Source organism: Bubalus bubalis, chromosome 8 (genome assembly GCF_019923935.1).
Source record: "Bubalus bubalis isolate 160015118507 breed Murrah chromosome 8, NDDB_SH_1, whole genome shotgun sequence".
In the NCBI taxonomy this organism is placed as follows: Eukaryota; Metazoa; Chordata; class Mammalia; order Artiodactyla; family Bovidae; genus Bubalus; species Bubalus bubalis.
The window spans coordinates 103,593,890-103,617,906 of NC_059164.1; the positions used below are offsets into that span (position 1 = coordinate 103,593,890).

The window sequence follows — 24,017 nt, forward strand, 5'->3', positions numbered from 1 at the left end:
AGAAAACTTCACACTGTACAAAGAACAGAATGTCTACAACCCTTTCTATTTAAAACGTAACCAAGTTCTAGGTCCAAACCTAGACATTTAGCCAACTTACAGTTTTTATCTTATTTAAGAAAAAACATTATTTCTCTTTTTTTATTTTTAAGCACAACTGAATTATCTGCTTCAAAAGAGAATATAAAGGATAATTTTCCTACAGCTTTCTGCTATGAAAAGCAAAGCAGTCACTTGATATTCCTATTTCCTGGTCACCCCTTGGCAAACATTCTGCACTGTCATCTTAAGGAGTCTACCTTTAATACAATTACATTTTAAACCACTGAATTTAGACTCCACCACAGGTAGGATGTCCTATGTTCTCCTATTTTACTGGATCATATTTAGTCACACTCTGTAACATCTCATATTATTCTCTCAAGGCAATTCTGTTTTTCTTCCATGGTGCCTTTAGTTACTTTTTCCATTAGCCGTGTGCGATATTTTGGGGCTTAACTTTTAATCTACAGTACTTATTTTTCAAGATTTCCAAAGTATGTTTTTAAGTATCTCCAGCTTTTTAATACTGTTCAAAGATTCAGTAAATGTGAAGCACCATCCCTATCCTATAGTATAACGGAGTTACTTAAAACTATTCCAAGCCCACATTTTGTTTCAGTTCCCCTGTCTATAAAGATGAATAACCACAAAATACATTATTTTGGTTTTCAACCTTCCTGATAAACTGTTATATGTACTCAAATGGTGATTTTTTAAAATTATATACTTATTTATTCACAGACCTCTCTGCCTACTAACATAACTAAGCCCAGTATGTACATGCACTGTATGTAAAATAACAACAGGCACAGAAATAGGCGTGTTTGTAAAAACACACAATAAAATAGTAACTATCACTTACTAATCAGGTTACATGTATTAACTCATTAAATCACTACAACAGAGTAAGATAATACGTATTCCATCTTACAGATGAGTGGTAAGGCTCAGCAAGGTTAAGTAACTTGCTCAAACTCTCAAGAAGAGGGATCTGAATCCAGATACATCTCCTTTAGCAATCAGAAATGACAGTATCTGAACAAAGGCTTCGAACAATGTACCATCTACAATAGACCTTAACAATGGAATTTAACAAACATACCCATTATGTGCAAATAATTACAGGCTTTAGAGATACGGAGATAACCAGACTCTACTTTTAAGAAAAAACATAAGAATTTAAAAGGAAACATAAGGTATCTTTTACTTCTCCAGAAGCTAGGAACATACGTCAGGTTCTCACTACAGAAGACTCTTAATCTTCCCAGTTTCAGGATCCCTTTAGAGTCTTAAAAATTATTGAGGAGCTCACAGAGCCTTTATTCATGTAGGTTATAGTAATCAATATTCATCTATATTAAAATTATATTCAAGAAATTTTTATACTTAATTCACATAAAAATTACAACACATTCATTAACACAAATTATCTAGTTTTTATGAAAAAACATAACTACACTTTCCAAAACAACAAAAAACAGTGGAGATGGAAAGTGGCATTCTTTTATAATACTAATTAATATCTACCTTAACAGAAGACATCTGAATTTTCATATCTTCTGCATTCAATCTGCTGCACTATGACACACCACATCACTGTATATTCACAAGAAAATGAGAGTGAAAATGCAAATAATGTCTTAGTATTATAAAACAGTTTTGACTCAAGGACCCTCTAAGGGTCTCAAGAACCCACAGGCACTCTTTACCATTCCTTAATAATCACTTTTCAAAATTTATAATTATTAATTCAAATATATGTGTGTAGAAATGGCAGAAAGTGAAGAGGAACTAAAGAGCCTCTAGAAGCTGAAAGAGGAGAGTGAAAAGGCTGGCTTAAAACTCAACATTCAAAAAATCAAGATCATGGCATCCGGTCCCATCACTTCATGGCAAACAGATAGGGAAACAATGAAAACAGTGAAAGACTTTATTTTCCTGGGCTCCAAAATCACTGCAGATGGTGACTGGAGCCATGAAATTTTAAAAGACACTTGCTCCTTGGAAGAAAAGCTATGACAAATCTAGACAGCATATTAAAAAGCAGAGACATCATTTTGCCAACAAAGGTCTGTGTAGTCAAAGCTATGGTTTTTCCAGTAGTCATGTACGGATGTGACAGCTGGACCACAAAGAAGGCTGAGCACCAAAGAATTGATGCTTTCAAACTGTGGTACTGGAGAAGACTCTTGAGAATACCTTAGACAGCAAGGAGATCAAACCAGTCAATTCTAAAGGAAATCGGCTCTGAATATTCATTGGAAAGACTGATGCTGAAGCTGAAATCTCCAATACTTTGGCCACCTGATATGAAGAGCTACTGCCACTGATGCTGGCAAAGAGGGCAGAAGGAGAAGGGGATGGCAGAGGATGCAATGGTTGGATGGCATCACTGACTCCATGGACATGAGTTGGAGCAAACTCTGGGAGACAGTGAAGGACAGGGAAGCCTGGTGTGCTGCAGTCCGTGGGGTCACAAAGAGTCGGATGTGACTGCATGACTAAACAACAATATGTGTACACAGATTTTGTTCAAAGTCTGTGTTATCTCTGGGCTATAGGTTCTATAGTGAGAGTGACTATATCTATTTCTATATATAAATATGTTCACAATGTGTACACACAGTGCCCAGCACATAGTCATCACATAAATATCTGCTGGATTAACATATTACAATACAAAGAAACTACTCTGGTTAAAAGAAGGTAAAGGGACAATGTGTGTCAGGAGGCAAATTTGGAAGGCTTCATATTTGACCTGGATCCCAAAGGATAGTCTGAATTTTATTAAGCATATGGGATTAGAGTACTGCAGTCATAGTAAACAATCATCAGTGGCATCAAGGTACAGGTATGTTCAAATTAACTATTGCCAGAGTTTGGTCTGGCTATAGCATTGGTGATAAAGGTAATAAAGGTAGGCTGAAAAATCTTCAATGGAGTTTGGCTTTTATTTTAAAAACATGATCAAATGGTTAACACCCCAGGTTTCAATTCTGTAACACCATCTACTAGATGAACTTTGATAAGTTTATTCCAAATCTTTTTCTGCTCATACTTCATAGGTTATTTTAATGGCTTTATGAGACAATCATTCCATGTGTTACCTTGTTTACTATCATTACTCTAGTTTAAACTACTACCTTTTCTCCCTGAACTACTACTTACGAAGGCATTCTAACTGGCTCCTCCACTTCTTTTGCCCTACTTCCATTCCTCTCATATCCTTTCTCCACAGAGTGAAATCTCTAAAACACAAATCTGATCACAATCATTCTTGCTTAAACCTTTTACCGGCTCCTCAATGACTCGTAATAAAACCTGAAGTTCTTAAGCAAAGCATACAAGATCCTAAAGGATTTTGCCCCCATCTATCTCCTGCCTCATTAGGCACTATTCTCTCCATCCATACTCAATAAACTCAACCACAATGGTGTTCCAACAGCAAACCTTTACTGCTATTCCTTCTTCCTGGAAAACTCGGCTCAGAACTTTTCCAAGCTAGCACAACTTGTTCAGATAAAACAGAGTTTTAGATTTTACTTCCTCCAAGAGGCCTTTCCTCACTACCTCCTCCCAATCTATACTGTGTACTCATTAAACTCTCACAGCAGATAATCACAATTCAGAATTTGTGTGCATGTATATATTTTTAAAATAATTTAACTGACAGCTGATTGCAGAGACTTATCTAAGCCATCATACAGTAACTTTTTTAAATGCAGTTTTTGTTACAAATGTCTTTTGATCTGATTAGACATATATTTTAGGTTGTTTACTCTGGCAACAATGTTTAAGTTAACTAATAAGTCAGAGAGTTACTAGAGGCCCACTCTCATTAAAAACATGCTACAATTATCAGCAAGAAGTAATGAGAATCTGAACTACTGTTGATGGAAATTTAGTACCCTAAGAAAACCCTGCTTTGTATAGCACGGAAGAATTTACGGTTCTGAGAGAGCAAACAGCCATGCCAAAAGAGAAAGATTGAAAATTTTTTGCCTAATAACTCAGCTATGAGTTTAGATGACCAGAAAAGTAGGGTGCTAAGAGAAACTGTAATCCCAACTCTACAAAGGAAATCATCACAATTGTAATCCTGAAGTCTGATGGTTGGTTAATTGAAAACGTTAGTTAAATCAGGGAATCCTAAGCAACGATAAAACCATAATCATTTTAAGTTATTTCAAGAAACATTTTCTCTGTTATAAAAACTTCAAGACCATAAAAAAAATCTTAGAAAATTAATCAGCTCTTTCTAACAACACAAATTCTGATACCAAAACTGGGTAGAACAGCACAAGAAAGTTATTGACTAATCTCATTTGTAAGCACAGATGTAATAGCACTAAATAAAAAGTTGTATGGCAAATGTAATGAATTAAATTACATTAGCAGAAGAAGAAAATCATACAATCATCTCAATAGATGTAGGTAAAAAAAATCTGACAAAATTCAATACCCATTTATGATTAAACATACACACACAAATCTCTCAAACCAGAAACTGCATCACCAAGCATATAGCATTCACATTAAAGACAGGAAAAATAAAAATTCAGTGATATAGATCACTACAACTATCAAATATTGTATGCAAGACCCTAAGCAGTGTGTGAAAACAGAGACTTACACATGAGAAAGGAAAAAATAAAACAATCATTATTTGCACATAGGAGTGTTACTTAAAAATCCAAGACTGATGAATTTGAGAACAAGACTTCTCTAGGAATCAGATTTTTTAAAAATCAATGTACAAAAGAAAAAATCGGTTCCCTACAATAAGTTTTTTTTCCCTAATCCCATTTGCAATAGCACAAAAGATTCTTGGGAATAAAACTAATCCCACACTCCTCAAAGTACAAGAACATTATATTGAAAACTATAGACATTTATTTAAGGAAAAAATGGACTAAAATAAATGAGGATCAAGACCATGTTCATGAGCTAGAAAATTCAATTTGTAAATATCTATGTCCTTATACTAGTATATAAATTTAATACAATCACTATCAAAATCCCAGTAGTACTTTTTATAGAACTTGATAACTTGATTTGCATTCCTGAACAATACACTTAATTCCATTTGTTTTTGAACTTTTTATGAATAGAATCATGTAAAGAATTTTCTGTGATTTTCAAATGTTTGACTAAATATGTTTGGGAGATTTGTACAGATCGATGCAGGAGACAGATTTTCTATCTGAACAATATTTTTATTCCATAAATGAATATACAATGATTTATCTATCCAATCCACTATTGATGGACACCTGAATTTTGTGTCTGTATACTTTGGGGTTAATAGGAATAATGCTGCTATGAACATTTTTCTATAAGTAAGCTTCCTAGTCCATATACTGACACATTTCTCTAGGACAATGGTTGGTTCTCTAAGTACGATTCCTCGGCCAAGTTCCCATCACCTGGGAACTTGCCAATAACACAAATTACCAGGCTCCATTCCACTTCAACTGAATCAAAAACTCTGGGGCTGGGCCCAGACATCTGTTTGCACTGCACCCCCACAAGTGATTCTGATACACACTCAAATTTTAAAACCATGGGTCTAGGGTAACTGCTTAGCAGTTGTAGAAAACTATTATTTTGCAAAGTGGTTCATCAATTCACACACCTACCAGCAGTCAAGCTGGTTTTAGAAAAGGCAGAGGAACCAGAGATCAAATTGCCAACATCCGCTGGATCATCAAAAAAGCAAGAGAATTCCAGAAAAACATCTATTTCTGCTTTATTGACTATGCCAAAGCCTTTAACTGTGTGGATCACAATAAACTGTGGAAAATTCTGAAAGAGATGGGAATACAAGACCACCTGACCTGCCTCTTGAGAAACCTATATGCAAGTCAGGAACCAACAGTTAGAACTGGACATGGAACATCAGACTGGTTCCAAATAGGAAAAGGAGTACGTCAAGGCTGTATATTGTCACCCTGCTCATTTAACTTCTATGCAGAGTACATCATGAGAAATGATGGGCTGGAAGAAGCACAATCTGGAATCAAGATTGCCGGGAGAAATATCAATAACCTCAGATATGCAGATGACACCACCCTTATGGCAGAAAGTGAAGAGGAACCAAAAAGCCTCTTGATGAAAGTCAAAGAGGAGAGTGAAAAAGTTGGCTTAAAGCTCAACATTCAGAAAACTAAGATCATGGCATCTGGTCTCATCATTTCATGGGAAATAGATGGGGAAACAGTGGAAACCAGTGTCAGACTTTATTTTTTGGGGCTCCAAAATCACTGCAGATGGTGACTGCAGCCATGAAATTAAAAGACGCTTACTCCTTGGAAGGAAAGTTATGACCAACCTAGATAGCATATTGAAAAGCAGACATTACTTTGCCAACAAAGGTCTGTCTAGTCAAGGCTATGGTTTTTCCAGTGGTCATGTATGGATGTGAGAGTTGGACTGTGAAGAAAGCTGAGCGCCGAAGAATTGATGCTTTTGAACTGTGGTGTTGGGAGAAGACTCTTTAGAGTCCCTTGGACTGCAAGGAGATCCAACCAGTCCATTCTAAAGGAGATCAGTCCTGAGTGTTCTTTGGAAGGAATGATGCTAAAGCTGAAACTCCAATACTTTGGCCACCTCATGTGAAGAGCTGACTCACTGGAAAAGACTCTGATGCTGGGAGGCATTGGGGGCAGGAGAAGGGGACGACAGAGGATGAGATAGCTAGATGGCATCACTGACTCGATGGACGTGAGTTTGAGTGAACTCCGGGAGTTGGTGATGGACAGGGAGGCCTGGGGGAGAAGGCAATGGCACCCCACTCCAGTACTCTTGCCTGGAAAATCCCATGGATGTCCTCAAGGAGCCTGGTGTGCTGCAGTCCATGGGGTCGCTAGGAGTCAGACATGACCGAGCGACTTCACTTTCACTTTTCACTTTCATGCATTGGAGAAGGAAATGGCAACCCACTCCAGTGTTCTTGCCTGGAGAATCCCAGGGACGGGGGATCCTGGTGGGCTGCCGTCTATGGGGTTGCACAGAGTAGGACACGACTGACGCGACTTAGCAACAGCAGCAGGGAGGCCTGGTGTCCTGAGATTCATGGGGTCGCAAAGGGTTGGACACGACTCTGCGACTGAACTGAATGGAACTGAACCAGCGGTGGAAGAACTCCCATTGCTCCACATCCTTGCTAATGCCTGATGCTATCAGATATTTATTTCTGTTAGTGTAGTCTGTATAAAATGGTCTTTAGTGGTTTCAGTTTCTATTCAATTGTTAATGAGGATAATGATCTTTTAACTATGTTAATTAGTTATTTAAATTTCTTTTATCATCAAATGCCTTCTCAGACTTTTTTGTCCTTTTTCTACTTGGTGTTGTCTTAGTGAACAGTTCCTTAGGTATATTTTTCATAACAGTTGTCCATTCATTACATGGTGGATGTAACATCTATAATGGCCCCAATGATTGTCACCTCTTGATATTCATGCCCTTGTACAACCTCACCTCCTGGAGTAAGGGTTGGGCTTACTGACTTGCTATTGAATAGACTGGCATAAGTAATAGAATGTCACTTTTAAGATTAAGTTTTAAGAAGACAATCAACCTAAGTATGCATCAACAGATGAATGGATAAAGAATATGTGGTATATCTATAGATACACAATGGAATACTATTCAGCCATAAAAAAGAATGAAATTTTGCCATTTGCAACAACATGGATGTATTGGAGGGTATCATGCTTAGTGAAGTAAGTTAAACAGTAAAAGACAAATATACTTACATATGGAATCTAAGAAATAAAACAAGTGATAAATATAACCAAGCAGAAACAGAGTCACAGAAGTTAGAGAACCAGTAGGAAAAGGGAAGGAGGAAGGGGTAAAATAGAGGTAGGGGATTAAGAGGTACAAATGACTATGTATAAAATAAATAAGTTACAAGGATATATAGGAGAGCACAGGGAAAACAGCTTTAGAAAAAAAAGACCCCAGCAGCTCAGATGGTAGAGTCTCCCTGCAATGCAGGAGACCTGGCTGTGATCCCTGGGTCAGGAAGATCCCCTGGAGGAGAGAATGGCAACCCACACCAGTATTCTTGCCTGGAGAATTCCACGGGAAGAGGAGCCTGGCAGGCTACAGTCCATGGGGTCACAAAGAGTTGGACACAACTGACTGACTTTGACTCACCACGCCCCCCCACCCCCCACCCCCCCAAAAAAAGACTGTGGCTATCACCTTAGGGAGTCACTCTCACTCTCGTCTGGATCTCTCATCCCAGGAAAAGCCAGCTGCCATGCTGTGAGAGGGCCCTAGGAGGAGGCCCATGTGAGTGAATCTGAAACTGGATCTTCTAAGGCTGCCACATGCGCAAGAGGCAGCGCAGAATGAGGTCCTTCTTCAGTACAGCACTGAGATAATCGCAGGCCCAGCTGACACCTTGACTGCAGCCTCACAAGAGACCCTGAGCTAGAGCCACTAAGCCAAGTAGCTCTCAGATCCCTGATCCACAGAAACAGAGAGACAAACACTTGTTATCAGCAACAGGTAGCTACTGCATGTGTTACAAACATCTTTGATCCTGTACTTCAAGTCTCTTAAGGGAGTCTCAATAATTAAGTTTCCATTTTTAACACAGTCAAAAATTCATCAATTTTTATGGTGTTTTTCAGTCTCAAGAAATCCTTCCCTGCTTTGAGCTCATAAAAGTATGTCCCTTCTTTTAAAAAGCTTTCTGTATTTAGTCCTCAATCCACTAGTAATTAATTTTTATTTGTAGTAAGAAAGAGGTGGGGTAGAACTTCATTTATTTAATGCAATAAGCAACTAATTTGCCATTAAGCATGTTTCCACCCACCTACCCCCTTAAAAACATATAAAGCTCATTTAGAAACCTCTATTTACATAGTATCATCTGTTATTTTGTTATTCATCTTCCTTTTTCTTATTATAGGCACCTGGTGGCTCAGAGGTTAAAGCGTCTGCCTCCAATGCGGGAGACCCGGGTTTGATCCCTGGGTCGGGAAGATCCCCTGGAGAAGGAAATGGCAACCCACTCCAGTATTCTTGCCTGGAGAATACCATGGACAGAGGAGCCTGGTAGGCTACAGTCCACGGGGTCGCAAAGAGTTGGACACGACTGAGCGACTTCACTCACTCATTCACTCAAGACACCCCAAAGGCTAGACCTCAGACACCCAACTGCCTACGCCTCAAAACCATGCCTGTGGAACCCTCAAAGTCACTCTCCCTGGCTCCCCAAGGTCAGGCTAACTGCTCTGGACATCACTCAGCAGCAGATCCCAACCCTCTCCTCCTAACAAGGCTGTAACACAACTGACATTCTTAAAGATCTATTTAAAGAAAAACCAGTCTACTTCTAGGCTTCCTATCATTTAAAAAAATTCACAAAGGAAAATATAAACAAAAAACATATACAATGAGGAAAAAATTTTAATATGAAAAAAAATCATGTACTAAGTCTGTTCTTATTCTTGGCACTCATCTGACATTTTAGGAAGTGGTTTATTAAAACCTCCAGATATCACCAGAAGTGAATCTGAATGTGACTTCTGGTGGGAGCCATGTGTCTTATTCACCAAGGTAATAACCAGGGCCTAGCAGTGCTTCACATATAGCAGGCATTCAAATTTGTTGACTGAAAAAAAATGTATTACAGAAGTCATCTCATCTTACTGTTCTTTAAGAATATCTTGGCAATTGTTGCCTCTTTTTACTTCAAAAGAAACCGTTAATCAAGCTGTCAAGTTCCACAGAAAAACCAACAGAGGTGTAGATTTCAATAAATAACTGATCAATTTGAGAAAAGGTGACATTTTCACCATTCAGTCGTTCAATCCACCCTCAGGATATGGTATATAACTCCATGTATTTGGGTGTTGCTTTCTGTCTCTAAATAAAGTTTAATTACCTTTCTTTATAAAAGTCTTGCACATCTTAAATAGCTAAAATTCAGTTTAAGCATCCCTTTTCTAAAAAATCTTTCCATCCTCTATCCCCTACAACCATTTTGAATTATATGCTCCTGTTCTATGATTCCTCTGGCACCTGGGCCACAATTTAAACATAGTATACTGTCCTTAATTCTTGATCTGTCTGCTTCTAACTAGACTATAAGACCCTTAAAGACAGAGACTGACATTCATTTCTCTATCATAGCACCCAGCAACCAGCACAAGGGAGCTCAATATTTTTAAACTTTAAACAAAAGAATGAATAAATATAATCAATGAATGTAAAGCATAAACTATAAGGAAAAGAACCACCACTTATTGAGTATCTTCTATGTACTGGACATAATAATACGTGGGGTTCTTAGATGTATTATCTAATTCTAAAAGTAACTCATACTTTGGACACATACTTTATAAAGGCCTAATACTCGTGTCACATGATATACAGGGCATCAGGAATTCTGTAATGATAGTCCTTACTGACCTGGAGGTCACAGTCTCATAAGCCTTAATAGGAACAGCAGTTGTCTTAGTCTGTTTGGACTGCTTATTAAAAAACACCATGAACTGAGTGGCCTGTAAATAGACATGTCACAGATCTAAAGGCTGAGAAGTCCACAATCAAGGTGCCAACAGATTCAGGGTCTGGTGAAGATCCACTCTGTGGTTGCAGATGGTGCTTTCTAGCTGTAATTTCACACGGAAAAAGGAACAAGCTAGCTCTCTGAGGTCACTTATAAAAGCACTAATAATCCCAATCATGACGGTTCCACTGACTGCCAGGAAAAATAAGACAGGTGAAATCAGAGATACTCTGAAGTTTCAAGCATAAGGTATACTAAGTGGAAAATATTACCAGAAGGGAAGAAGATTGAAAGGGAAAGATCTAAGGCAGTTTTGGACCTGCTCACTCTGTGATGTCAGTGAGACATTAAGGTAAAATACTCAAGAGATAACTGGAAATGAGAACTGACACCAGTTCACAGGGGAGCTTGATTATTAAGGGTACATAGTGGCCTTCAAGGGCTTCCCTTGTAGCTAAGTTAGTAAAGAATCTGTCTGCAATGCAGGAGACCGGGGTTCGATCCCTGGGTTGGGAAGATCCCCTGAAGAAGGAAATGGCAACCCATTCCAGTATTCTTGCCTAGAGAATCCCATGGACAGAGGAGCCTGGCAGGCTACAGTCAATAGTATCGCAAGAGTCGGACATGACTTAGCAACTAAACCACCACCACCAGTGGCCTTCAAAAGACCAGATTCAGCTGTGCAACAGAAATGGAAGACTGACTTTCAAGAAGTAAAGTTTGAGTGAGTTACTAAGAAAAGGCATTTAGTGATCAGAATAAAAAAGCTCAAGGGGTAATAGAGTCAGGGAAAGTATTTTTGTTTTTGGATGGGATGGGATGACCTGAATACGTTTGAAGGCAAACAACAAGTAAACAGTGTCAAAGAAAGGTCTAAATGGGTGTGTGTGTGTGTGTGTGTGTGTGTGTGTGTGTGTGTGTTCATGTCAAACAATGTGAGAGTTGGGGTATGAAACAGAGACAGACTGTTCTGTGCTGTCTCAGAGAACTAAACTAAGAATGAAGTTTGAACCTAGAGAAGGTAAATTTGAGCTCTACAATTTTATCTTTATTAGTAGTAAAGATACTTGACAAAGGAACAAACTGACTTACTATTAAGGGTATTCAACTGAACATCTGTCAGGAATGTTACAGAAAAAAAAGTCTGCACTATGGTGAGAAGTAAGACTAGGTTCCACCTGACATTAAACTAATACTCATATTAATCAGTAACTCCCATTCCCTCATCTTCCAGCCCCTGATAACCTCTATTCTACTTTCTGTCTCTATGAGTTTGCCTATTCCAAATATTTCATATAAATAGAATTACAGTATTTGTCTTCTGTCTGGCTAAATTCACTTACCAAAACACATTCAAGGTTTACTCATGTTATATCATGTATCAGAACCTCATTCCTTTTTATGACGGAGTAGTATTTCATTGTATGTACTACATTTCATTTATCTGTTGATAGACATGTGGATTGTTTCCACCTGTTGCTTATTGTAAATAACCCTGCAATCAATATTAATAGACATTAGCAGACATCTAGTATATGGGCTTCCCTGGTGGCTCAGCAGCAAAGCATCCCCCTGCAGTGCAGGAGACATGGGTTTGATCCCTGGGTTGGGAAGAGGCCTTGGAGGAGGAAACAGCACCTCACTGCAGTATTCTTGCCAGGAGAATACCATGGACAGAGGAGCCTGGGAGGCCACAGTCCAGGGGTTCACAGAGTCAGACATGACTGAGCGAGCACACGTGCATACTAATACACACACACACACACACACACACAGAGTGAGCACACGTGCATACTAATACACACACACACACACACACACACACACACACAGAGTATAGATGTATAGTCTATCTGTTCAAGTCTCTGTTTTCAATTCCTGGGTAGTGTTATAATTGTGTTTAGATTTTTGAGGAACTGCCATTAAAAATAAATCACCCAATACAAAACTCACTATGAAGGACTTCCCTGGCAGACCAACGGTTAAGAATCCACACTTCCACAGCAGGGGGCATGGGTTTGATCCCTTGTTGGGGAACTAAGACCCTACATGCCACAAATGCAGTTTTCAAAAAACAAAAAACCTCACAATGAGATACCAATTCATGTCCACTAAGACAGCTAAAATTTTTTTAATTGCAAATGTTGGTAAGGATGTGGAGAAATTGGTAGGCAAGAATTTATCATTGAACCACCAATGCTTCAGTTTAGTTCAGTCACTCAGTCGTGTCTGACTCTTTGCGACCCCATGAACCACAGCACGCCAGGCCTCCCTGTCCATCACCAACTCTCAGAGACCATCCAAACTCGTGTCCACTGAGTCGGTGATGCCATCCAACCATCTCATCCTCTGTCATCCCCTTCTCCTCCTGCCTTCAATCCTTCCCAGCATCAGGGTCTTTTCCAATGAGTCATTTCTTCACATCAGGTTGCCAAAGTATTGGAGTTTCAGCTTCAACATCAGTCCTTCCAATGAATATTCAGGACTGATTTCCTTTAGGATGGACTGGTTGGATCTCCTTGCAGTCCAAAGGACTCTCAAGAGTCTTCTCCAACACCACAGTTCAAAAGCATCAATTCTTTGGCACTCAGCTTTCTTTATAGTCCAACTCTCACATCCATACATGATCACTGGAAAAACCATAGCCTTGACTAAGGACCTTTGTTGACAAAGTAATATCTTTGCTTTGTAATATGCTGTCTAGGTTGGTCATAACTTTCCTTACAAGGAGTAAGCATCTTTTAATTTCATGGCTGCAATCACCATCTGCAGTGATTTTGGAGCCCAGAAAAATAAAGTTAGCCACTGTTTCCACTATTTCCCCATCTATTTCCCATGAAGTGATGGGACCATATGCCATGATCTTAGTTTTCTGAATGTTGAGCTTTGAGCCAACTTTTTCACTCTCCTCTTTCATCAAGTTTCAAGAGGCTCTTTAGTTCTTCTTCACTTTCTGCCATAATGGCGGTATCATCTGCGTATCTGAGGTTATTGGTATTTCTCCAGGCAATCTTGATTCCAGCTTGTGCTACAGGATGTGAAAAAATTGGAATCCTCACCCACTGCTGGTGAAAACATAAATGGAACGCCAGTGGGAAAAGAGTTTGGTGGTTAGTATGATATATGTCATCACTAAGATGGACTCTGAAAACATTAAGCTTAGTGAAATAAGACAGACACTAACATTTCATGTGCTGAAGAACAAATAATGTATGATTTCACTTATATGAGGTACCTAGAATAGGCAAACCCATAAAGACAAAGTAGAATAGAGGTTACCGAGGTGGGGGAAGAGAGAAAGAAGGAATTATTTTTTAATGAGTTTTTGTTGGGCATGATGAAAAATCGGGGGTATAACAATAATGGTGATAAAATATTTTATCAATCCATGAATATGGTATTTTGCTTCAATTACTAGGTCTTCTAAAATTCATTTCAACAAGGATCCTAGAAATCTTAGACTCTTTTTTAGACTTATTTCTGGGTACACATTTTTTGTTCTATTGTGAAATTACAGTTTTAGATTTTCCTTATTTACTATAGTAATAAAGTGATCTTTCATTTTCCTAATCAGCAATCTTGTTAAACCCTGTTTTTTAACAATGTAGATACCTTTAGATTTTTCTAAATACACACTCATGTCTATGTGAACAGTGATAGTTTTATTTCTCCCTTTCCAATTCAAGTTTTTAAAATTTCTTTTTCTTGCTTTAGTGAAGGTCACAACTTTTAGTATAATGCTGACAAAAAGTAATTATAATGGACACTGTATCTCTCCCAATCTCAGAGGGAAACTTTTCAATATTCCAACATTATGAAACTTTATTTTTTTATAGTAGATAACCTTAGCACATGAGTTTTGTTTCAGGTTTTATGATGAATGAATGCTCAATTTTATCAAGCACTGTTTATAACTATTCAGCAGATCATATGTTTCGTCTCTAAGCTGTTAAGATGGTATTACAAATAAATGTATTTTTCTGGTATTAAATCTTACATTTCTAGGATAAATCTAACTTGATTATAATGCACTCTCATCTTATTTAGATAAATATCTTAATATCTTATTTAGAAATTTTACATCTTTGTTCATAAAAGACAGTAACCTGTTAATTTTCTTTTTCATTGTCTTCTTGTCTCATTTTGGAATCAAAGTTATGCTAACTTCAAAAGACGTTGAGAACATTTTCTCTCTCACTGTTCTCTGGAAGAACATATACAAGATAGAAATACTGTTCCTTGAATGAACTGTTAGTTTTCTTCGTGGGAAAGCTCTGACTACTGGTTTTAAGCTATAATACTCCTTTCAAGTTTTCTGAATATTCTAGAGTCAGCTTTGGTGTTATTTTTCTAGGAATTTGTCCATTTCTGTGAAGTTTTCTAATTAACTGGCTTAAAACCATTCATAATTTTGTCTTCGATCTTTTAAAGTCTTCAGGGTATATAATGCCATCTTCTCCCCCACTCTCCCCTACTTTTTTTTCCGCTCCTTGCTTTTGGTTATTTTATGACATTTTTTCTTGATCACTATCATTCAAGATTTATCCGTTTCTCTTTCTAATAAATAAATTTTGCCTTTGCTCTCCACTTACGACTCTATTATTTGCTTCCTTCTTTATTTTCCAGGTTTCATCAAAATTAAGATGTTCTTGTAAATGGACATCGAATTTAACAATTAATGAGACTTCTTGTATTTCAGCAAACACATTTAATACTGAATTTTTCTCCATGTACTATTTTAGTTGCATTCTATAACTTTTTAATTTTGTTTCCACTGAGGGGAGTGACTGTTACATTAATCAAAACTTTTATTCTAATAATACACCTATCCTTTCCTTTTCCTATTCTTCTTTCCTTTACAGTGACACTGATTCGTCAGGGGAAACAGTCAGGTATACTGTAGAAAGTCCCACTTTCTGGTTTGATTTGGTTGATTTGTTTTCTCATGGGATCACTTATCTTGTTCCCATATTTCCCATAAGCGAGCTAGATCTAGAGATCTGATTGAGAGATTTGATAAGATTCAATTTTTTTTTTTCTCCAATAAAGAATCTTTCATAGCCTGGTGCTGGGTAATTTCTATTTTTCTGTCAAGATCCTTTAAATGTGAGGGACATAACATCTCCTTATCCCACTTTTAACAACCTGAGATTGATCAAATTCCACAACTTGACATCAAAATTATGTACTCATCCAGCTCAAGGTACTTTCTAATTTCCATTGTGATTTCTTTCTTAATACATGGATTCATAGTTGTTACACACTTTATAAACATATGAAGCTTTTAAAATTATCTTACTGACAAATTTTAATAAAAATGTGTTATGGAAAGAAAAGATGCTCTTTTTATTTCAATCTTCTGAAATCTGTTGAAACTTGTTTTATACAGTCAATTTTCCCAATATCCTTATGTGCCTGAAAATGATGTGTAGTCTTCTTCAACTGGGTACAACAGGTTCTATAAATCATCTGGGTTAAGTTTGCTCATTATGCTGTTCAAATATTTTAAACCCTGTGTAATGTGCCTGTTGCTTTTATCAATTACTGAGTGAAATATTTAAAATATCCCATTAAGACTGTAAATTATTCTATTTCTTGTAGTCTTGTAAATTTTTGTTATATGTATTTTGAAGCTACATTTCAGGCTATCCTGTATGATTAAAGTCATTGTCTTCCTAGTGAATTGTTGACTCTATATTTTGAAGGGAGTCCCCTGATAACCAATAAATCTTTCTAAATTAATGTCTACTTTGATATTAATATAATTGCACCATGTTCACATTGTTAAATCTGCATGATTTATCTTACAACTTTTACATAAGTCCCAGATAAACTCCATAACACCATGTTTTAAAAAATCTGGTCTAACAATCTTTGCCTTTTAAGTGAACCATTTAATTCATTTAGTACTTAATGTAATCACCCTAATTCGTGTTGTTTGTCCTTCCTGATCTTTGTTATTTTGCATCCTTTCTGGTTTTCTTTGGGATAATTTTTTCTTTTTTATTCCATGCTTCCCCTCTCCTAGAAGTTATAAGTCTAGTTTTTAGAGTTATATTTAGCCTAGAAATTAAAACATGGAATTATCAAAGTCAAATCAATTAACACACTTTACCTTCCCTCAGAAAATACTATCTTAGAACATGTTCTTTATTTATCATATATTTTAATTAAGGTCTTACTAATATTTTATATAGTCAATGTTTAATTCAACATGTACACATATTTGTCACTCTTTACTCTTTATCCCATCTTGCACCTCAGATCTTTATATGTGAACTTTCTGTCTAAAGTATAACACATCCTTCAATTTTCTTTACAAAGGGCTGATGGACTTTCTTCACCAAGATGTTTATTTTCCCCTCATCCTTAAGTGATACTTAAGTATAGAATTTATAAATATAAATCTCCAGTCATTTTGTGAATATATGTTTTCCTATTGAGAACTCAGCTATTGGTCTATGGCTGCTACTTTGAAAGAAATCTTCCTTGGGCTGCTTTTAAGATTTTTCTCTTTGTATTCAAGTTTATGCCATTTCACTATATGATTTGTCTGGGTACAGATGTCTTTTTACTTATACTGTTAAAAATTCACAGAGCTTCTTAAATCTATTGTTGGTTTCTCGTCAACACTAGAAATCTGTCAGCCAGAAATACCTTTTCAAACATCACCTTGGTATCAATCTCTTTTTCTTCTCTTGCTGGAGCTCTGGTTAATTATGTTAGATCTCACTCTATCTTTCACATTACTTTACCTCCCTTCAGTATTTTCCATGTCTTTGACTCTCAGTGGTGCATTCTGGAGTTTCTTATGCCTTACCATCTAGGTAACTAATTCTTTCTTCAGCTAGGTATAATTTGACAAATTTTCCCCTTAGGGGTATTCGACATAGTTTTGTTTCTGAAATTTCTCTTTGGTTTTTTCAAGTATGTCACTTTTTCCACTTCATGGATCACAACCTTACTGTGGCAAAGGTTGTGCAATTCAGTGAAGCTATGAGCCATGGTGTACAAGGCCACCCAAGATGGATGGGTCACTGTGAAGATTTCTGACAAAACATGGTCCTCTGGAGAAGGGAATGGGACCTACTCTAGGATTCTTGCCTGGAAAACAGTATGAAACAGCCCATTCTTATGTGGACAGTATGAAAAGACAAAAAGAGATGATGTTGGAAGATGAGCCCCCTAGGTTGGAAGGTGTCCATGTGCTATTGGGAAAGAACGGAGAGTAATTACTAATAGCTCCAGAAAAAATGAAGCAGCCACGCCAAAGTGGAAACGACACTCAGTTGTGGATGTGTCTGGTGGTGAATGAATAGGAACCTGGACTGCCAGGTCCATGAATCAAGGTTAATGAGAGGTGTTCAAGCAGGAGACAGCAAGAGTGAATATCGACATCTTAGGAATCCGTGAACTAAGATGGATGGGAATGGGCAAATTTAATTTGGATGACCACTGTATCTATTACTGTGGGCAAGAATCCCTTAGAAGAAATGGAGTAGCCCTCATAGTCAACAAAAGAATCTGAAATGCAGTCCTTGGGTGCCATCTCAAAAATGAAAGAATGAGCTCCATTCATTTCTAAGGCAAACCATTCAACATCACAGTAATGCAACTCTATGCCCCAACCACCAATGCTAAAAAGCTGAAGTTGTATGGTTCTATGTAGACCTGTAAGACCTTCTAGAACTAACACCAAAAAAAAAAAAAAAAAAAAAAAAAAAAAGACATTCTTTTCATCATAGAGGATTGGAAGGCAAAAGTAGTAAGTCAAGAGATACATGGAGTAACAGGCAAGTTTAGCCTTGGAGTACAAAATGAAGCAGGGCAAAGGCTAACAGAGTTTTGTCAGGAGAACACACTGGTCATGGCAAGCACTATTTACCAACAACCCAAGAGACAATTCTACACATGGACATCACCAGATGGTCAACACCAAAATCAGACTGATTATATTCTTTGCAGCCAAAGATGGAGAAACTCCATAAAGTTAGAGTTGTTTTTACATGACCTGGAACTGACTGTGGCTCAGATCAAGAGTTCTCTTTACAAAATTCACACTTAAATTGAAGAAAACAGGTAAAACCACTAGGCCATTCAGTGTCAGTCACTCAGTTGTATCCGACTCTTCTCGACCCCATGGATTGTAGCCTGCTAGGCTCCTCTGTGCATGCAAGAATACCAGAGTGGGTTACCATTCCCTTCTCCAGAGGATCTTTCTGACCCAGGAATAGAACCTTTGTCTCCTACGTTGCAGGTGGATTCTTTTACGGTCTGAGCCACCAGGGAAGTCCTAAGCCATTCAGGTATGATCTAAATCAATCCCTTACCCTTATACAGTAGAGGTGACAAACAGATTCAAGGGATCACTGTTGACAGTGATTGCAGCTATGAAACTTAAAAATGCTTGCTCCTTGGGAAGAAAGCTATGGCAAACCTAGACAGCATGTTAAAAAGCAGAGACGTCACGTTGCTGACAAAGGTCCATATAGTCAAAGCTATGGTTTTTCCAGTAGTCATGCATGCATGTGAGAGCTGAACCATAAAGAAGGCTGAGGGCCAAAGAACTAACACTTTCAAACTGTGTTGGAGAAGATCCTTGATAGTCCCTTGGACTGCAAGGAGATCAAACCAGTCAATCCTAAAGAAAATAAGCCCTGAATATTCACTGGAAGGACGGTTGCTGAAGCTGAACCACTACTTTGGCCACCATATGTGAAGAGACCACTCACTGGAAAGGACCATGATGCTGGGAAAGACTGAAGACAAAAGGAGAAGGAGGCAGAAGAGGATGAGATGATTAAAAAGCATCTCCAACTCTATGGATATGAGCTTCACTATCCGAGAGATAGTGAAGGACACGGAAGCCTGGAGTGTTGCAGTCAATGAGGTTGCAGTCAGACAAAACTTAGTGACTGAACAACAACAGTGTCACTTTATACAACGTCTTGTTTCCTGCTTCTCTTCAAAGGTCTTTAATTCTTTAAACATAAAAAACAACTGTTTTAACTTCAGTGATATTTGCAACATCTAAGAATTTTGTGGATCCATTTATGCTCTTCACTATTATTCACAATGCCGTTTCCATGCACAATACTACTATATCTTTCTTCGTAAAAAACTTACTTTGAGGCATATGTATATAAAGAAAAACCACTTATGTATCAATTATATCTCAATTTTTAAAACTACACAAATCTTAACTATATTACTTGAATTCTATTAGGTTAGTACAAAAGTACTCACAGTTTTGGACTGTGAATCTTAAATCATTATAACTAGGCTCAAACACATCTTTATTAATCAAAGTAGGAACCGTTACAGTCAACACATTTTTTACCAATGAGAATAAGTTTGTTTATTCCTGTAGCATAAAAATTTGTGCTTTGGGATTCAACGAACTCTTCAAAAGCATTTTCTGCCTCTTGCTGGTTGTGGAAGTTGTTTCCCTGCAAAAAGCTGTTGAGATGCTTGAAGCAGTAGTCTGTTGGCGAGAGGTCAGGTGAATATGGCAGATGAGGCAAACTTTGTAGCCCAGTTTGTTCAACTTCTGATGCATTGGTTGTGTGATATGCGTTCGAGTATTGTTGAGAAGAATTGGGCCCTTTCTGTTGACTTAATGGCAGCTGCAGGCTTTGTGGTTTTCGGTGCGTCTCATTGAATCACTCAGTATACTTCTCAGATGTAACGGTTTTGCCAGGATTCAGAAAGCCGTAGTGGATCAGACCAGAAGCAGACCACCAAACAGTAACCATGACCTTTTTCTGGTTCAAGTTTGGCTTTGGGAGGGAAGTGCTTGGAGCTTCTTCTCGGTCTAATCACTGAACTGGTCATCACCAGTTGTCATATAAAATCCAGTTTTCATTGCTAGTCACAATCCGGTCAAGAAATGGTGCATTGTTCCTGGATACAATAAGAGAAGATGACACTTTGATGATTTTTTTTAATTTGTGGTCAGCTGAGGCACCCACTTATCGAGCTTTCTCACCTTTCTAATTTGCTTCAAATGCTGAACTATCACAGAATGGTCAACATTGAGTTCTTTGGCAACTTCTTGTGTTGTTGTAAGAGGATCAGCTTCAGTGATGGCTCTCAGTTGGTCGTTGTCAACTTCTGATGGCTGGCCACTATGCTCCTCATCTGCAAGGCTCTCGTCTCCTTTGCAAAACTTCTTGAATGACCACTGCACTGTACCTTTGTTAGCAGTTCCTGGGTCAAATGCATTGTTGATGCTGCAAACTGTTTCTGCTGTTTTCAAGCTATTTTGAACTCAAATAAAAAAACTGCTTGAATTTGCTTTTTGTCTAACATCATTTCTTTAATCAAAAAAAAAAATTAAATAAACAGCAAAGTAATAAGTCATTAGCAAAAAAACATAAAGCGAAAAATGAACATTAAAATGATATATAACTTAACCACATTTATTTGGAACGTATTCCAGTATCAAACGGCAAATTTCAATAGTGCAAAAACCGCAATTACTTTTGCACCAACCTAATACATACATACATACATGTATCATGTAATTTTGCCTAGCTTTTTTCAAATATGCCTGGTTACTTATGACAATGTACTGCTCTCAGTCCTTGACAAACTGCTGTTGGCAATTCCCTCAGAGTGAATAAGACTCTGTCCTACAGATGATTTGCCTTTCCTTCTGCCAAACCTTGGGAGCACTACCAGTCGGAAACAAGAGCCATGATAAAAGGGGACCTGGATCACCCCAGCAGGACAAATGTAACCGTCAATCAGTGTGAGGGCTAAAACTATGGTCAAGACTTGAACAGTTTAATTCATTTCCTTTTTCTTGCCCTGCTCCAATCAACCCTACAATTCCCTTGATATTGGAATAGGCAGACAGTTTTCTTTCACCTTTAACCTAATGATGAAATTACTGGAGTACCATCCTCAATGGAGTCGTTCTCCTTTTTGACTCTGAGCGTGGATGAACTCTAGGTCTTGACTTCTGTCCTCTTCACCCCCATGACGTCCACCAAAACCAAAGCCCAACTTCAAACAGACTGGCAACTGCCCCTAGGGCAAAAGCTACTTCATCACCTTCTTTTTTCTTTGGGTTTTTGCTTTTGGTCTGGCAAGTCTCTGTTGAGCTTCCCAGGTGGCACAGTGGTAAAGAATCTGCTTGCCAATGCAGGAGACGTGGGTTTGATCCCTGGGTTGGGAAGATCCCCTGGAGAGAAAATGGGAATCTGCTCCAGTATTCCTGCCTGGAAAATTCCATGGACAGAGAAGCCAGGTGGGCTACAGTCCACAGGGTTACACAGAGTCAGACATGACTGAGTGACTGTGCACACACACACAACGCTCCGTTATCTTTTCGGCTCTTCATTCATTAAGATTTTTTAAAATAATGTTTCAAAGATTTTTAGTTGTCTTCATCAAAAGTTTATCTGAATAACCTAATCTACCATTACTGAAAACAAATCTATTTCCCCCCTTTATGACAACTATTTTGTACTACTTCTTGAAATTAAGAGATAACCTACATAAGCACAATTTAAAAAGTCAATATAATACCCTAATTGTACTTTCAATCAGATGAAAGAAATTAAATTATAAAAAAGTATTGATTTCAAAATGTGAAAGCAATTACTGTAATAAACAACATAATAAGGCCATCAGGTGCTTGCATCTATATGCAGAATCACTCTGACTGTGGTGGTTACAACTGCGGACTGAGGAGAAGAGTATCTGAGTCATCAATACTATACAAGTGGCACTGCCATCATTTATGTGATTTTCTGAAGTGGTAAAGAACTCTTGATAAAGGTCTGATTGAAAACTTTTGATATTTCTCCAATTTATGTGATAAATTCCTGAAACTTCTAGTGTACTCTATGAAAATAATAACTCATACGTAAAACAAAGTTAGTTTCTAAGCTCTGATCATAACAATCACTTTTTTTCCCCTACCTCAAAATCTAGCAACTCATTCTAAATCTTGTGATTATCTGAACAATTTGAAAATTGCAGACTGTCCTGAACACTGTGGGAAGGCTGATTTCCCTGGTCCTTGCTCACTGAATGCTAGTAAGTGCCCTGTTCCCTCACCTTGCTAAAAAGCAAAACACCTTCAAGTATTCAGAACGTTTCCTCTAGGGAAGGACTGCCCACACACAGACCCTCTGGCTGCAGAAGACACAGGGATGCAACACCAAGCTTTTCTTCATGGAAGGAACTGCTGCCCAGCTGTGAGTATAGTCAGCAGACAGCCTCCAAATGTCCCATCCTCGAAGGTCCACCTTAACTGCTGCCTGGATTAGAGACCAAACAAAGGCCCAGCCATCTTGGCTTAATATGGGTCTGTCTGATAGGCAATCTCTCACTCCAGAGCTCCACGCTGATAGGTAAAGGTTTTCTGAGGCCTACATCACAATATTTTGATAAGAGAACTTTTTTCTCTGCTCAGTCCCACACAGAGCCTCTTCCTCTTGCAGGTTATTGATTCCTAATAAAATCTTGCACTGCAAAAAATGTCTTGGTATCTGCTTTCAAAGAATCCAACCTCCAACTGTGGCCTAGTGTGACACCTGACTACCAAGTCTTTCTATAAACATTTTTTGTTGTTTGACCTCTTTCCATCTTGATTCTACCCTACAAACACTCACCAATTCAATCACCCTGGAATATAACTTATAATTTTTTATTTTAAATCTCCAGTTTCATCCCACTGCATATAATATAAAGTTAAAATTTTTTTTCAGTCTATCATTATTTTCCACAATCCAGCGGCATCTAATTTAGCCACATTTTACTTCATACAATTCACTTAACTACAGACTATTCTGTTCTTTAAAAAAACTACCTTATGAATTTATAACTCCAATTTTTTTCAAATTCTATTCCCACTGCCTATTACAGCCCTTTTCCTTCTTTCTACTTGCCTGCTGCTGCTGCTAAGTCGCTTCAGTCGTGTCTGACCCCATAGACAGCAGCCCACCAAGCTCCCCTGTCCCTGGGATTCTCCAGGCAAGAACACTGGAGTGGGTTGCCATTTCCTTCTCCAGTGCATGAAAGTGAAAAGTGAAAGTGAAGTTGCTCAGTCGTGTCCGACTCCTAGCGACCCCATGGACTGCAGCCTACCAGGCTCCTCTGTCCATGGGATTTTCCAGGCAAGAGTACTGGAGTGGGGTGCCATTGCCTTCTATTTGCCTAGGTTAAACATTAACTTCCATCAAGACCTTATTAGCCTATAATAAGAGGCTAATAAGGTCCACACGAGCCTTGACTATTTTATTGAAGTACAGCTGTGTTCCTTTCAAGGCTACAACAAAGTGATTCAGTTACGTAGACATATGTATATACTTCTCCAGATTATTTTCCATTATGGGTTATTACAAGATATTGAATATGGTTCCCTGTGCTGTAGCAGGTCCTTGCTTATCTATTTCATATACAATAATGTGTATCTCGGAGAAGGCAA

The 24,017-nt window shown here is 38.0% G+C and overlaps 1 protein-coding gene across 9 annotated transcripts in view; it reads right to left on the bottom strand.

Moving 5' to 3' along the window:
- Positions 1–24,017, bottom strand: part of BRAF (B-Raf proto-oncogene, serine/threonine kinase) — a 165,952-nt gene that overhangs the window by 118,868 nt on the left and 23,067 nt on the right. Inside the window, exon 2 of one of the 9 annotated variants that reach the window (XM_044946956.1) lies at positions 1,570–1,638. The exons of the other annotated variants lie outside the window; for them this stretch is intronic. Coding sequence (XP_044802891.1) covers positions 1,570–1,596 — 27 coding nt within the window. The 5' untranslated portion in view covers positions 1,597–1,638. The remainder of the gene's footprint in view (positions 1–1,569; positions 1,639–24,017) is intronic. 9 annotated transcript variants of the gene reach the window in all.